The sequence below is a fragment of the Rhinopithecus bieti genome, unplaced genomic scaffold, assembly GCF_001698545.2.
Source record: "Rhinopithecus bieti isolate Rb0 unplaced genomic scaffold, ASM169854v2 scaffold_10181, whole genome shotgun sequence".
In the NCBI taxonomy this organism is placed as follows: Eukaryota; Metazoa; Chordata; class Mammalia; order Primates; family Cercopithecidae; genus Rhinopithecus; species Rhinopithecus bieti.
The window spans coordinates 1,369,137-1,386,110 of record NW_016806624.1 but is presented as its reverse complement, the minus strand read 5'-3'; the positions used below and the strand labels follow the sequence as shown (position 1 = coordinate 1,386,110).

At 35.9% G+C, this 16,974-nt stretch overlaps 1 protein-coding gene across 2 annotated transcripts in view; it reads left to right on the top strand.

Moving 5' to 3' along the window:
- The window catches only part of CWC27 (CWC27 spliceosome associated cyclophilin), a 271,511-nt gene that overhangs the window by 213,780 nt on the left and 40,757 nt on the right, over window positions 1-16,974 (top strand). For both annotated transcript variants that reach the window (XM_017877115.1, XM_017877114.1), the window contains 2 exons: window positions 10,985-11,094; window positions 16,756-16,859. In XM_017877115.1, coding sequence (XP_017732604.1) covers window positions 10,985-11,094; window positions 16,756-16,859 — 214 coding nt within the window. The remainder of the gene's footprint in view (window positions 1-10,984; window positions 11,095-16,755; window positions 16,860-16,974) is intronic.

The following is a 16,974-nucleotide window of genomic DNA, read 5'->3' as shown; positions in this document are numbered from 1 at the left end:
TTTTTTTTTTTTTTTTTTTTTTTTTTTTTTGAGAGTTTGTTTCGCTGTGTTGTTCAGGCTGGCTTTGAACTCCTAGGCCCAAGTGATCCTCCCACCTCAGCCTCCTGAGTAGCTGTGACTACATGCCTACACCACTACACCCAGCTCAGTACACTTTTTTCTTTTCTTTTTTTTTTTTTTAATGAATGAATTTGCAGCTACTTAGAGCTGATAGCTCCTTGACTGTGATCCTGAGACAACAGAGAGTATAAGCTCTTTTAATCTATACAATGAAAGTTGTGGATAGATAACTTTGGTTCATTAGGTAGGTAGCCAATGAAGAGATTCAGGTGGATTGAAGATTAAGTTTCTGACTGGCTCCTAGGGAAAGGATTAGGGACATTCTTTGTAACATGCAGGAACAAATGTGCAGTAGTTAACTTGCAGTCTTACTATAGTTTGTCACCTAAACTAAGAGTTGGAATACGTGTTTTAGCCAAGGCTCTACTGATAACTCACATGGGACACTAGCTAAGTAATGTCACTTACCTGGTCCTTAGGTAAGGACCTAGGAACTAGGAAGTTAGATTAGAAGATCCTCAAGCTACTTGCTAGCTCTTGTGCTCTAGTAAACTGATGGTTTATAGTGATATTGTACATTTCCTTCCCAAGCTCTTTCATATATTTATGAATATATATATAATATTATATATATATCTCCTATTTTTATCTCATACATAGCTAATACAGTTTTGAAAGTTTTATTTTAACATCATTGCATAGGTAATCTTTAAGTCCCCAAGATGCTTGTATTATATCCGTGAATCCACATTTTGATACTTACATTATAAGTGTTATTTTTCACGTATGTTAAGTTCGCTTTACCCTTTAATTTCTGAAATGAAAAGCCTGTATCATATATGTTTTACATTTCTTTCAAAGCATCTCTTAGCATAAGAGGCACACAGAAGACACTGTGTAATTATGAATTGAAGTTTTAATTGAAGACAGTAGGACACAGTGTGGACCTTTATATCATACAGACCTCAGCTCATATCCCAGCTTTACTATATTCTAATTGTCATCATATCCTGTTTCCTCATTTTTCAAATAGGTTTATTGATACTTTCCTCATAGATAATCAAAACACCCTAGCATAATGCTTAACATATAGTAAGTTCTTAGTAGGTATTCTTTTTTAATTCCATCCTTCATTACTATCTGTTTAGCATATATTTCATAGAAATTTCAGGTAATGATGAATAGTCATTATAATGCATCATTATTGTTTATGAATCATCCAGTGTACATTGAGATTTATAAGAAAAGTAAAAGTAGAACACTCTGTATTAGAAAAACAGAATTATTTTAAATGTCTTGTATATTTTATTAGCCAGTTTTATATCACTAAAATCATCTAGTCACTTACTGAATTTTTGTTTATTCAGGAGGATTCAAGCACATGAGAAATGCATGTGCTACTTCCTGTTCTGACAACACGGACTGAGCTAACACAAAACTTTCTTCTCCTACAGATCTATAGAAATGCTGGATAAAATATGATCCAGCCCAATTTAAATGCTTAGCTAGGCTTGAGGAAAAGAGAAAAGAAGGTAAGAAAGAAAAGGAAAATCATAAGTACCAGAAACAAAAAGAAGGCATAACCAGACATTGAGTAAGCCAATACTACAGTGGCCCAAGTGGATTTTGGACCCAAATGGAGGCTCTAATATCTAGAAGCTAGGATTTTAATCTCACCTTTGGATGGAAGATATGGCCTTGGGTTGGAGAGGTAGGAACTAGAAATCTGTCTACCTGGTCAGGAATACCACAAAGAAGCTTGCCATTTTTCAGAACTGTGTGTTGGAGAAAAAAAGAAAGACTCTTACGAAAAAGTCAAAACTCTAAACCTCTACCAGGCATAAATATAAAGTCTGAATGTATGCTATTTATATGGTATAGGATTCCTAAGTCAAGAAAATAATGAGAAAAAATGGCTGTGGACCAATGGGACCCCTTGATTGTCTGGTAGAAACCAATGCAAAACCTCTCTATAGGAACACTTACACAATCTTGGTGCCTAGGATTCCTATGGAATGTGATGGAGATGCAGTCCTAGCTGAAAATAAACTCACAATAAAAGATTAGAAAACACATAAATAAATGACCACCCTAGGGAGAGGGTCAGAAGACATAACAGAAGGATCCCCAAGAACAATCTAAGTGATAGAATGTAATAACTTTGTTTTAAATGAAGAGTTTTTGTTGTTGTTGTTATTGTTGTTTTTGTTTTGTGAAACAGAGTCTCTCTCTGTTGCCCAGGCTGGAGTGCAGTGGCACAGTCTTGGCTCACTGCAACCTCTGCCTCCCGAGTTCAAGCGATTCTCCTGCCTCAGCCTCCTGAGTAGCCACCACCACACCTGGCTAATTTTTTTCTTTTTTCTTTTTTTTTTTTTTTTTTTTGTATTTTTAGAAGAGACAAGGTTTTGCCATGTTGCCCAGGCTGATTTCAAACTCCTGACCTCAGGCAATCCGCCCGCCTTGGCCTCCCAAAGTGCTGAGATTACAGGCGTGAGCCATCATGTCTGGCCAATGAAGAGATTTTTTAAAGAAATAAAATCATAATAAAAAATTAAGACAATAAAAGAGTAGGTGATTTGTAAAAGAGCAATATAGAATATTTAGAAATAGAAAATGTAATTATTAAATTCAGTGACCCAGTTTGTGGCTTAAATATTGATTAGATACAACTGAACAGAGAATTAATGAGATGAAATACAGAGCTAAGGAAATTACTCAGAGTATACTGATGATTAAATTATGAAACATGAATGTACCATGACCATTCATAGTTGATCATACTATACATAGAAGTACTTTATACTAATATGATACACCAAGTTAGGAAATAGAAGAATTGACCAGATTTTTCAAATAGTTGGGTTTTTGTGGCAAATGTCATTGCATTTGGCTGTGTGTACCCTGTAGTGTTTGAGTTACAGTTTCCATGCAGTCCAGGTGGAATCTTAACAGGCTTAATCATGGTATCATCTGTGATAAATATAATGAAACATCAGCAGACTTCACAGCTGTTCTCAAGCTGTCTGCCTATTTGTTTGGGCTAGAAATGAAAACATAACGAGGGGAAAGATATCCTTAAGTAAAGTGAGTAAAAATCTCAAAAGACCAAAAAGTGGAGCAGCCAGTGGGTATAACAGAAGGTGGTATGACTGCCTTGTCTTTTCTGAACTTGATTACTTAGATTTATGACTTTCTGGAAAAAAACAATGACAAATCTATGAATTCGACTGGGTTTCTATATTTACCTGACATGTTTTCCATTTTGATAAGTGACTGTGATACATCTACATTATAAAACTATTAGTGGCCAGGTTTTCTGACCTCAAATAGTAGGCCGGATTGGATGAGTCTTTCTGTGCTCAATTTTATTATCATAATTTGTGATGCAAAGGTGATTTACTTTTTTGAGTTCTTAATTGGCATTGGTAGATGGGCAGAAAAAATTACCAAATCAGTCTTTTCCACCTGGGATTTATGTGAACACCTTCAGCCAAATCTTGGCATTTTATCTTATGGATGGAATTGAAGGAATTCGTTAGCAAAATGGTATGTCTGAGAGGGAATCCCATTTACTGTGAGGCAGTTTTGAGTATTTATTTAGACAGGGAAATTGCTTTTGTAAGAAATAAAGATTTTAAGTATTCTATTAGTTGCTATTTTAAGTTAATATTAATTTTGTGGAATTTAACTTTAGAAAATCTTAAAGCTTTAGAATGAAATGTCATTTCCATGAGATATGGTCTGTCCCTTTTATTTCATTGAAAGAAAATAATTTAGTAAAGAGCATTTAGTAGTACATGGAATTTTAATTTGAAGTTATATCAGATCAACTAATTCTACATGCAGGCATACAGACACAAAGTAGCATTAAGTTGCCCTTCATCCGCACTTTTAGAGAACATCTGCTTTTATTTTATAGATGTTTGTGAGAAAATTGTCACAAGGTAAAATTAGCCCAAGCTAAAATACTACATATTTCAGTAAGATCGTGTACCACTGAATTAGGCAAATTAATAGACAGCCCTTAAAATAATATTTGTTGCCCAACTATCTGCCCTGACCTAATATCAAATTTATGTAATTCAGTTGTTTCTCAACTCTTATTAGTTCACCTATAATTGGTAGTCAGTGGAATTTTTTCTTAGCTCTGTTGAGTATATCTTTTAAAAAAAAATCAAATTGGTATTAAATGATTAACAACCACAATCAAATTAAAAGTTCCAAAATACATCCAAGTAGTAAAACCCAAAGATAGTTGCAGATAAAAAACAACTCATGAATCACTTGAACCCGGGAGGTGGAGGTTGTGGTGAGCCAAGATCGCACCATTGCACTCCAGCCTGGGCAACAAAAGCAAAACTCCATCTCAAAAAATAAATAAATAAAAAACATAACTTCTGAAGAACTTTAGAAGCTGTCGCTCTCTTTAGAGCATTCTTTATTTAAAGGAGTATCAGAGCGTTTACAGCTGTATAATGATAGGGAACACCCTGTGATTTACCCATTCTGCCCTGAAGCACCAAGTGTTTGAGTTCTTAACTTCTATTACAAAATCCCGTTGGCTATGTTGAAGTCAAAATGATCTCACCCATAATCAGAGGATACAAAGTCAAGTTTTTATACACTTTCCCCCTTTGGAAACCAAAAGCTGCAGTAAGGATAAGATTACAGTCCAAGATTTCGTCAGATGGCAGTTGAGTTAGAAACTGAGGCATAGACAGCATTCTAGAGTTTGGTTTCATTCTCAGGCCATCTGCTGAAAATTGTTTAACTGGAGCTTCATTAAGAATGGAATATAGTAAACACGGGGTAGATGGAAATGGTATTAAAATATGTTTGAAGCCTTGTGAAACAAGAGTTACCTTACTTATTTGATCTGGGATCATTTAAATAATAATGAAAAGCCGTAAAATTTTTTCCAACTATTTCCTTAGCATTTTTCAAAGCAAAACTGATTTTGCAATCGATTTTTTACTTCAGTTAGAGAATGTTGTCTTTTCTCTGTCATTTTAAATGTAGTTCCTATCACCAAACAGATATTATCAAACAGATCCTACAATTTATGGGTGAATTTTATTCATTCTTTAGGTGCAGCATTGCCATCACTACTACTAATTGCCTTACACAAAACATTTATGAAGCTGGTTATGACTATACATTAAGAAGAATGACTAATGCTACAATATTAAGATATTATCAAGGCAAATGTATTCAGGAGGATTTGAACTACATGCCTGTGTTTTCATTATCATGGCTAGAAAATATAAAAAGAGTGTGGTTTCATAAATACTAAGGAAATAAAGTGATACATTAAAGTTGTCTTAATTAGCTTTTCAATATGGGTTAAAATGTGAGAAATGCAGGAGGAAGTAAAATAAAAATGCTAACTTGTCTAAGAGCTGCTCAACTGGAAAATCCTTATAACCACTTTTAGAATGTGTATAGCTTCATAATCTAGCAAAAAAAAAAAAAGTTTCCCTTTTCCCTCCATCAATGTAAAAAATTCCATAATATGAAAGAAATGTATTTGTATGGAGAGGGAAAGAGAAAGAAAAACAAGCTTGACTTGTGCAAGAGTCTGTGATGTCCTTTGAAAGCTTATCAGTTATAACAAAGAAAAACATACAGAGCTAGCACATAATTGTACAGTCGGTGTGAGTGTGTATTTTGGTACTTTCATAATTTAATCTGAATGAGATAGTAATAATAGTTTGTTAGGTGTTTGCCACGTGTCAGATAGTATTTTATTTAATCCTCACAACAGCAAGTGAGGTAGATATTATCACCCCCAGTTTATAGCTGAAGAAACTGAGGCACAAGAAGATGACATAGCATATCCCTGTCTCACTCATATAGTAAATCGTGGAACCAGGATTCAGATCAGTCTCACTTCAAAGTCTGTGCTCTAAAGATGCCATGCCCACTGGCACCTCCTGTAATGGAAACTAAGAGCACACGTTCTTTCTTTTTTACCTACCAGAGGAAATGCGTGTGCTTTAGTTTACTGTCTGAGTGCTAGTTTTAATGTCTTAAGAATATCTTGTGAGTTAAATAAGATTGTCCGTAAGTTGATGCTATTGATAATAGGTGATGACTAAAGAGGCTTCATTATACTATTCTCTCTATATTTGTGTTGAAATTTTCCATAATAAAATTTTGTTTGTTTTAAAATACTTTTGACCAACTAACCTTTCTGGATTGGAAGTTGTTTATTGGTTTGTTCAGTGAGTCTTGATATGAGAATTAATTACATTGCCTGTAGCTTCTTTTTTGTTAAATTCCCAAGATATTTTGGTGGAAGAGAGGTACTGCTGTTTGCTCCCCATTCTATGAAAATTGCTTATTTATATTTGCTATTTCATGTTGTTTCTTCTAGCATATCAGCCAGTCATTTTGACAATTTCTATACTTGTTTCAAAACGTTCCTATTTCTGAAATACTAATCCTGAGATAGTCACAAAGATGATAGTAAATAGCCACTCCTCACTCGTATCTCACACCAGCACCATGACTGTACATGATGGTTGGAACCAAAAGGATGTATTACAGACCTGAACATGGCAGGTTAAGTCAGTAAAACTTTGATAGATTCACTATTGTTAAGATTGCAGTTCTCCCCAAATTAATTTATACATTCAATGCAGCTACTGTCAAAATCCTAGCTGACTTATTTGAAGAAATTGTCAAGCTGATTTTAAAATTTATGTGGAAAGGCAAAGGAACAAAAATCACAAAAAAGTTGTGAAAAAGAAGACAAAGTTAGAAGGCTTACACTAACTGATTCAAGACTTACTATAAACCTGCAGTAATCAAGACAGTATACTATTGGCACAAGGAGAGACATAGATTAATGGAACAGAAGAGAGGGTATAGAAATAGACATACATATATGGTCCATTGATTTTCAACAAAGGTGCCAAGGTCGTTCACTGGAGGTAAGAAAGCCTTTTTAACATATAATGTTGGAACAATTGATGTCTGTATAGAAAAAAAAAAATCTCAACCCTTACCTTACACCATACATAAAAATCAACTGGAAATAAATAATATACCTTAACAGAAAACTAAAATTTTATGCTACTAAGAGAAAGCATTAGAAAAAAACTTTTGAGACCATGAAGCAAATGAGGATTTTTTAGATAAGACACAAGAAGTGTGATGTATGAAATTTAAATATTGATAAAATGCTGTTTATCTAATTTTAACTTTTGCTCTCTGAAAGATACGCTTAAGAAAATGAAAAGAGAAATCAGACTGAGATAAGTAATTTACAGAATATATATTTGACAAAGGACTTGTATCCAGAATATACAAGAAAACTCTTACGACTCATTAATAAGACAAAAAAATTAACAGAAGATTTGAATAAACAGTTCACAAAAGAAGATACATAAATGGCCAATAAGCACATACAAAATGTAATATCACTTACCAGAAAAATAACACTAGAAACCACAAGATACTATTTCACACTCTCTAAAATACTCAGTTAAATGACAATACCAGATATATTTGGAGATGTGGAGCAACTCAAACTCTCCTACATTGCGATAGGAATGACGCAGCCAAAATGGTGCAGCCATTTGTACAACAGTATGGCAGTATCATATGCAATTAAGCATATGCTTAGCACTTGACTCAGCAATCACACTCTTAGGTATTTACCCCTGAGAAATGAAAATATATGTCCACAAACAAACTTGTGTGTGTAAATGTTTAAAGAGGCATTATTTATAGTAGCCAAAAATGGTAAGCAACTCAAAATAAACAAATTAGAGTACATCCATGCTATGAAATACTATTCAGTTATGCAAAGGAACGTGGATGAATCTCAACAATAGTTGCTCACCAAAATAAGCCAGACATTAAAAATTACATACTGTGTGATCCCATTTGTATGAGTTTCTAGTAATGGCAAAAATGTGGTGCCAGAAAGCAGATCGCTGATGCCGTGTTGCCAGAAGAAAACCGACTGTAAGAGACATTTGGACACTTTGTAGGGTATGTGGAACTTTTCTAGATCTTGATTGCAGTGGAAGTTATATGCTCTATACAATACCAAAAGTCATCACATTTTATATACAAAATTAGTGAATTTTACTATATGGAACGCCTACCTCAATACAGCTGTTTTTAAAAATTCTATCATTTCATGCATTTAGTTTCCTAAATGAGGTGACTACTATTTCTAAGTTATTAAAAAGCCATTTAGTATTATAAACAACATAGCTACAGAATTTCCATGCTTTATTATGTACTTAAATGTACCTATCCTTGACTTTTAAAATTGATTTTAAGGCTTCTTTATAGCACTTTTAAACATTTTCCTACTTCCTGCACATTCCTAATAAGTGAAATCAAATGGCTGGTCCTTGCTAAAAGGGACCATGTTCAAGAAGATGTGTGTGAAACACATTAAAATAAGCAATGCTGAATCTGTTTTGAAGGTTGTAAGGTTAACTTACCTATGACATGAGATAGCAGAATTCACCTATATCTTTTCCATTTATTGCAAAATTCTTACCACAAATAAAGGTTTTCAATCTTTTTTAGCTGAAAATGTAAGCAAAGAACTTGTCCTTTCTCTTTTGCATTTTTTTAACCATAAAAACATTAAACAGTTCTATGGATACCCATCACAATTTTCCTTAGAATTTTACAAACTTCTGCCCTAGGAAATGGCAGAAAATAATTATTGACTCCCTAAATGCAGTGGAACAGGAGATTCCAGGTGCATGACAAATGCGAACTATAACTGTGAGGCTTGCGAGGGGAAGAGGGCAAATTGGCCTACACCTTCTTATTTTCCCCTTCTGCAATTACATTATTACTTCATTTATTTGACTATTTATTGAGTCCCTTGCCAAGCACTGTCCTAAGTGCTGGGGAAATATGATTTGTCCTCAAGGAGTTTAATGTCTAGTGAGTTTAAAGAAGAATAAACAGGAAATCGCCATAAAGTGTGATAAGTGCTAAAGGGTCCTTTGAAAGCTCAAAGGAGAGACATCTAAACCAGACTTCAATAATGGAATCAGAAAAGGCTCCCTGAAGTGCCAACCAAGCTGAGACCTAAAGGAGGAGCCGGAATTAAGCAAGGAGAATTAACAAGAATGGAGAGATGAAGTGTTTACAGTATCCCTGAAGGAAGAAAAGCATGTGCAAAGGTGGATTGTTGGTCAAGAGAGCAGGGTTTAAGAATACTAGTTATCATCCAAATGAAAGCACACCAAGGTGGATGCGGAAAGGAGTTGTGAGAGATGTAACTGGAAAGGAAGGCATTAACTGCCTCATGTAGGGATTCTAAGTCCTCTTAAAGTGCTTGCTCTTTATCCCAGGACAATGCAAATCTAACTACTGTAGGATAAGAAGAAGAGAGGTATTCAAAGATGCAATTCAGTAGAAAAATATGATAGTAATTTTCTTTTATTTTGAGATGGAGTCTCGCTCTGTCACCCAGGCTGGAGTGTATTGGCCGGATCCTGGCTCACTGCAAGCTCCGTCTCCCGGGTTCACGCCATTCTCCTGCCTCAGCCTCCCGAGTAGCTGGGACTACAGGCGCCTGCCACCAAGCCCGACTAATGTTTTGTTTGTTTGTTTGTTTGTTTTTTGGTAGAGACGGGGTTTCACCGTGCTAGCCAGGATGGTCTCCATTTCCTGACCTCGTGATCCGCCCGCCTCGGCCTCCCAAAGTGCTGGGATTACAGGCGTGAGCCACTGTGCCCTGCCGAAAGTAATTTTTAAACCTACTATAAGAATCACTTCATGTATACCAATTGTGATGGCATACTCTTTTCACTAGTGTTTACTAGGCATGTGTGCCTCAGATAGTATTTCTATATTTAATGGTTCATTTTTCCTTAATGTGCTCAGTTTTTAATGTTTGCAGCTGTCAGTTTTGAAACCAGACTGTCCTTCCAAGTTCTACCAAAATCGTATTAGGTAACCACAAAAAGACAACTTGTTTCTTAGTTCAATTTTTTTTTTTTTTTTTTGGACCAGAAAATCTCTTGAACAAAAATGACTGATTGTTAATATATTGCATATTCATGATGATCCTCAAGCTAGGTAACAAAGAGACAACCAACAGACTAAAGCTTTGGTAGAAAGATTACTAGCATTGTTGATTACATCTGGCTTATCATTTGTCTTCCAGCCAAAGAGAAGAGAGTGTGTGTGCGTGTGTGTGTGTGTGTGTGTGTGTGTGTTTTAGTCACAAATTTTCATTGATATTTATACATGTAAGGTATTATAAAATGTTGCTAGTTGGGTTTGTTGGCTTGTTTGTTTTTGAGGGAACACTGTGTTTTATGAACCCAGATGTTAATTAATCTTCACATAGAATTATTGCAGGATCAAACCCATAGATTTGTTTTCTAATTTCTAATTCAGTAAAGATTATTTTTGTCTGCTTTTGCTAACTGTTTTGTCTGCTTTTGGTAACTGTTATTTGTTAGATGTATTTATTTTCTATGATGCCATTAAATTGAAGATTGTTATTGTTATAACTGGGGAACAAAAGTTGCAGGTAATTGGAATATCAACCAATATTTGAAAGGTTGTATCTTCTAAAGCAAGGAAACAATGTAAAATGATATTACTGAATTTTAGGAAGACCTTAATTATTTTAAAAGCGAGATAGACGATTTTATAATCAACTTAAATAAGGACATGTGAGAAGAACAATTACAATAGTGCAGTGTATAGTAAATATATGTATAAAATCAGTTCATAAATTAATATTGGTCATGTTCTAATTTAGGAAGTAGTTACAGAGCTGGTGTAACAAAAGGTTTTCTTTTGAAATTAAATGGCGAAAAACCAATCCCAAGTGCCAACCTCCTCTTCAGCAAAAGGAGCATAAACGTTGCTATGAATCCACAGAGCTATTTTACTGCTTATTCTAAAATATTCTACTATTCTTTAGAGGAAGAAGCCACTCCAGATGGTGCTGTTGCCGAATACAGAAGAGAAAGGCAAAAGTATGAAGCTTTGAGGAAGCAACAGTCAAAGAAGGGAACTTCCCGGGAAGATCAGGTAACTTCAAAACCCAAATCGATACAGAACTTATTGTCTTTTATTGTTTTAAGTGTTTCTAAATGAAGCCTAATTTGATTATATATCAGGAGAAGCACTACCTCTTAAAAATGAAAAAGAATATATTTATATAGGGTGGACATTGGCCATTCACATAAAGATTCAAACTCTGGAGTTCTTTCCAGACATTGGTGGTGAAAAAGCCTGGAACTTCCACGTTTCAACTTGGTACTCCCACAGTAAGCACAGGAACCTCATAAAGCCACATATCTTCAGAAACCCAGGTGGAACCTCTGTGTAGTGAATATTGTGAAATGAAGAAGTGGTGATTATAAATGATGAGAGAGTCTCTTCCAGCCTGACATCTCACATGCTGACTCGTCAGCCTAGCTTGAAATTGTACACTGTCTGGAAATAAGTCATTTGGTCTACTAGCTGACTTCTATTGTAATAAAAGTGTGTTTGTTACAAGTAATTCCTGAATCTTTAGGTAGTAATATTAAGAAGTTGTCAGAAATCAAGAATGAAAAGAGATAGGAAGCTAGCTCAACAATTTGGGAGTCAGCACTATGTGCCATGCAGTACTTGACACTTGATAAAACAAATCTCTGAAGCAGCCCTTCATGTTGAAAAGTTAGAGGGCAGACTGAAATCATTTATTTTTGGTGCTGCCATGCCATATATATGTCTATGTATGTACATAGACATATATATTAATATATATGGATATAAACAAACTGCCTTATATATATATGGACACGCCATTTTAGTTGTATAAATGAAACAGGCAAAATAAAAGTAAATTAAAAAGCCCAAACCTGTCTGGATAATTTCCTAATTTCATTAAGAAAAAGTACATTATTAACTTGTTTTCATGAAATCACAAAGTCTTCTAAATAGCAACCATAGTGACTATACTACCAGAGATACTAAGGATGACTCATTCATTCCTTCCCCCCCACCCAATCCCTTGTAGCAAATAATGATTAAGAACCTGCCATGTACTAATCACTGTATTTGGCAGTAAACACATGAACACATCCCTGCTCTCTCTGATCTGTCAGGGAAAACAGCTAGTTAAATAAGTAACACCAGTGAAAGGGGGTGATCATTATGAAACGGTAGGTACAGGAAGCCATGTAGATGAATAACAGAGGGGCCTAACATGGCTTAAGAATCTGGGAAGGCCTTCCTAAGGAAATGATTTGTCAGCTGAACTTAGAAGGTTGTATAGGAGACCGCCAGGTGGAGGCAGGGTATGGCTAGACAAAAGGAACAATGCATACATGAAAAGTCTTCGACCTCTTCGCAAAGAACTAAAAGATATTAAATATGACTGTAACATAAACTATAAGAGAAGGAGAAAGATGAGGCTGAAGAGGTAAGCAAAAGTAAGTTCGTACAAGGTATTTTCAAACCATGTTAAGTAGTTTAGAACTTATCCTAAAGGCCATGGGGAACCATTGACAGAAGGAAGTGATATGATCTCACTTTCATTTTGGGAGGATCTCTCTAACTGGGCTGCAGTATGGAGATTAGACTGGATACAGGACAGGACCAAAGGCACAGGGCCCAGCTGGGAGACTCTTGTGTTAAATATGCATAAACAGAGTGTGCCAAGATTGGGCCCCTTCAGCATAGCTTCTACATTCTGGGAAGGCTCTCACTGTGCTGAAAGAGCCTTCCTGGAAGTAGTTGGCCATTCATTCCTCAGGAAAAGCCATAACTGAATAATTCCCCTGCAGATGCCAATCAAAATGCCTCCATGCAAATCCTATCTTCTTCACACTATAACAAATGTGTCCCATTATTTTTGTGATTTTTTTTCTGCCCAGTATCTTCTCTTGCCTTTGTAATACAGCAGGAGAAAGTCTAATCTTAAATATAGAAGAAGCTAAAAATAGCCAAGAGGATGTTTTTTGTTTGCCACAGTCTCCCCTCTTTGAGCAAATGCCAGTAGCTCAATAATTGGCTCTAAAAACAAACTGCCTTGCCACTTGTAACTCAGGGAGAAAGATCCAGGTCTAGTATAATTTTCTAGGAAGTTTTAAAATTTCATTCCACTTAGAAGTCTTTTTTGTTTTCATTTTTCTTTGTGCTTTTAAAAAAGATATTTCCAAGTATGCAAATGTCCATCATTAAAAATTAGTAAGGGCCAGGCATAGTGACTCACTCTTGTAATCCCAGGACTTTGGGAGGCCAAGATGAGAGGATCCCTTGAGCCCAGGAGTTTGAGACCAGCCTAGGCAACCTAGGGAGACCCCCATCTCTACAGAAAAAAAAAAAAAAATCATAATTGGGCATGGTGGTGTGCATCTGTGGTCCCAGCTACTTGGGAGGCTGAGGCAGGAGGATCGCTTGAGCCCAGTAGGTTGACGCTCTAGTGAGCCACGATTGCACCACTGCACTCCAGCCTGGGTGACAGAGTGAGACTCTATCTCTTAAAGAAAAAAAAAAAAAAAGATAGCGTTTACTTTTAAGCTATGGTGTATTAGTCCATTTTCACACTGCTGATAAAGACATAACCAAAACTGGGAAGAAAAGGAGGTTTAAATGACTTACAGTTCCACCTGGCTGAGGAGGTCTCACAATCATGGCAGAGGGTGAAAGGCAGTTTTTACATGGCAGTGGCAAGAGAGAATGAGGAAGAAGAAAAGGTGGAAACCCCTTATAAACCCATCAGATATTGTGAGACTTATTCACTATCACGAGAATAGCATGGGAAAGACAGGCCCCCATGATTCAGTTACCTCCCACTGGGTCCCTCCCATAACACATGGGAATTCTGGGAGATACAATTCAAGTTGAGATTTGGGTGGCGACACAGCCAAACCATATCATATAGATTAAATAGATAGAAATGGAGATAGGCGGCCGGGCGCAGTGGCTCAAGCCTGTAATCCCAGCACTTTGGGAGGCCGAGACGGGCGGATCACGAGGTCAGGAGATCGAGACCACCCTGGCTAACACGGTGAAACCCCGTCTCTACTAAAAAAAATACAAAAAACTAGCCGGGCGAGGTGGCGGGCGCCTATAGTCCCAGCTACTCAGGAGGCTGAGGCAGGAGAATGGCATAAACCCGGGAGGCAGAGCTTGCAGTGAGCTGAGATCCGGCCACTGCACTCCAGCCTGGGCGACAGAGCAAGACTCCGTCTCAAAAAAAAAAAAAAAAAAATAGGCATATGGAGAGATATATTTATGCAATAGTAGATATAGATACAGATATATAAACACATACACATACACACACATACTACCTTGAAGTATATTTACCAAAATGTTAACAGTGGTTATTCTGAGTGGTGGGATAATAGTTATTTTACTTCTATTTTCAATATTTTACAATAATCTGTTTTCTTATTAATAAGCAAATACAATAAGAGTAAACAATGGAGTATTTTAATGAATAAGTTTTAAAACAAGGGATGCTTTATCTGTTAACATTGTTTGAAGAGCTTAATTCTATAATCTCTAAAAACATAAAATATCTAAATGCTAACATACTCAGCAGCCCTCAGAATGCCTATAATGATATTCTATAGGAACTTACAAATTTTCCCCAAAACTCATCTCATTCAGTAACCATGATAATGTATGTATTTTTAGCTGTTGTCTATGTGGGCATTAAATTTTGCAGAAAAGTAGAAGATGCTTTTTACCATCATTTTTTTAAGCAATAACCAACCACCTTTTTCTTGCAGTTATTTTGGCACCATTTGTCTTTATTAAGCTTGGGTTCTAGACTGCCCAGACCTACTTAACTTTTTCATGAACTGTGATCTTATTGATACTCTCTAGATAAATTCTGGAGCTTAGGAATATATTGTGACTCTTTAATATACCAGTTATTCACATGTTGAACTGTCACACATCTTTTTCCTTACAAAATGTGAGGATTTCTATATTGAATTCAACATACCAAAATCTTGATTAGGCCCTTGATTTCTCGGACAGGTAGTATTTTATCCATTTCACAATGATGTACTCTGTAAATCTGTCAAGTAGAAAAACCTTTTTCTAGCTTCTGTTGTCTGCTCAAATTCTGGAGTAGACTGTTAAGATCCAGGAGATAGTGTGATTACAAATTTATAGCCACTTGCTTCTTCTTGCTCATGGAGCACATAGGAGGCAAACAAGAATTCACAGTAATGTTCCCCCTATACACACACATTTTTTAAAAAAATATACTCAACACAATATTTGTGTTCATCTTTCACTTAACAATAGAATGCAATGTTTCATGTATATAATTTTTAATAACAATAGCATATTTATAATTTTTAATAACAATAGCATATTTAGGCCGGGCACGGTGGCTCACACTTGAAATCGCAACACTTTGGGAGGCTGAGGCGTGTGGATCACTTGAGGTCAGGAGTTGGAGACCAGCCTGGCCAATATGATGAAACCGCGTCTCTACTAAAAATACAAAAAATTAGCTGGGCATGGTGGCAAGTGCCTGTAGTCCCAGCTACTCAGGAGTCTGGGGCAGGAGAATGGCTTGAACCTGGGCGACGGAGGTTGCAGTGAGCCAAGATCGCACCATTGTACTCCAGCCTGGGCCTCACAGCAAGACTCTGTCTCAAAAAAATAAAATAAGAAATAAAATAAAATTTTAAATAGCGTATTTATTGCTTTCTACTAAATTTATCTAGTTTCTTATTGATAGACATTTAATAGGTTTTCATTTTTCCATTTGTATGAATAATGCTGCAGTGCACATCTTGTGCTTAAGCCATTTTCTCTGTTTCACATTATTTTTCTATCATCCCAGGATTGGAATTACTCAGTCAAGGGGAATGATCATCTTAAAGTTTCCAATACATATCAACAGCTTTCTAAAGATATTCCAATTTACCCATTTTCCAACAGTTAATATGTTCATTCTACCTTCTCAATATCGATATTTTATATTTTTGGAAATGTGTCAAATAAACAATACTATTTGTTTTTTTATTTTTGATTTCACATAACTTAATGAATTACCTTTCTTTCTTATAGACACTAAAACCTTAACTATAAATGAGCATAAATGTTTTATTTTATTTTATTTTATGTATTTATTTAGAGACAAGAGTCTTACTCTGTTACCCACGCTGGAGTGCAGTGGCACAATCATAGGTCACTACAGCCTGAAACTCCTAGGCTCAAGTGATCCTCCTGCCTCAGGCTTCAGAGTAACTGGGACTACAGATGCACACCACCACATCTGACTTTTTTTCTTTTCATTTTGTAGTGATGGAGTTTCACTACATTACCCCTACTGGTCTTGAGGTCTTGAACTCTTGGGCTCAAAAGATCCTCCCACTTTGGCCTCCCAGAGTGCTGGGACATGAACCAATGCACCAGGCCAAATATGTATTTTTAAAAGTTGGGTCTTCTGTCTTCTACATAAGCAAACTTTTGTTTCCCAAATCAGAAAATAGTCACCTACCTCTGAGGGGAAATGTGAGTGCAAATCCAAACTATCAAGGTTTATTAATGTCAAGGTTTATTAATGTCACTATTGCAGCCTAAAGGTAGTTTTGTTCTTTTTGTTCAAAATCAAGCATTTTGTTTTACATCCAAGTAGGATATTTCCTTTTCTAACAAACTTAAACATCTCTTTTAAAATTATATTTATCTTTATCAGAAAACTTAGCAGTCTAATTGTTATTTCAGACCCTTGCACTGCTGAACCAGTTTAAATCTAAACTTACTCAAGCAATTGCTGAAACGCCTGAAAATGACATTCCTGAAGCAGAAGTAGAAGATGATGAAGGATGGTAAGGGCTTTGATTTTTGTATATTAACCATGAACAAGTAGGCTCAGAGCAGAGACCCTACTGGTACATTTTCACTATATCATCCTTTTGTTTTCAGACTTTACTATCACCATTA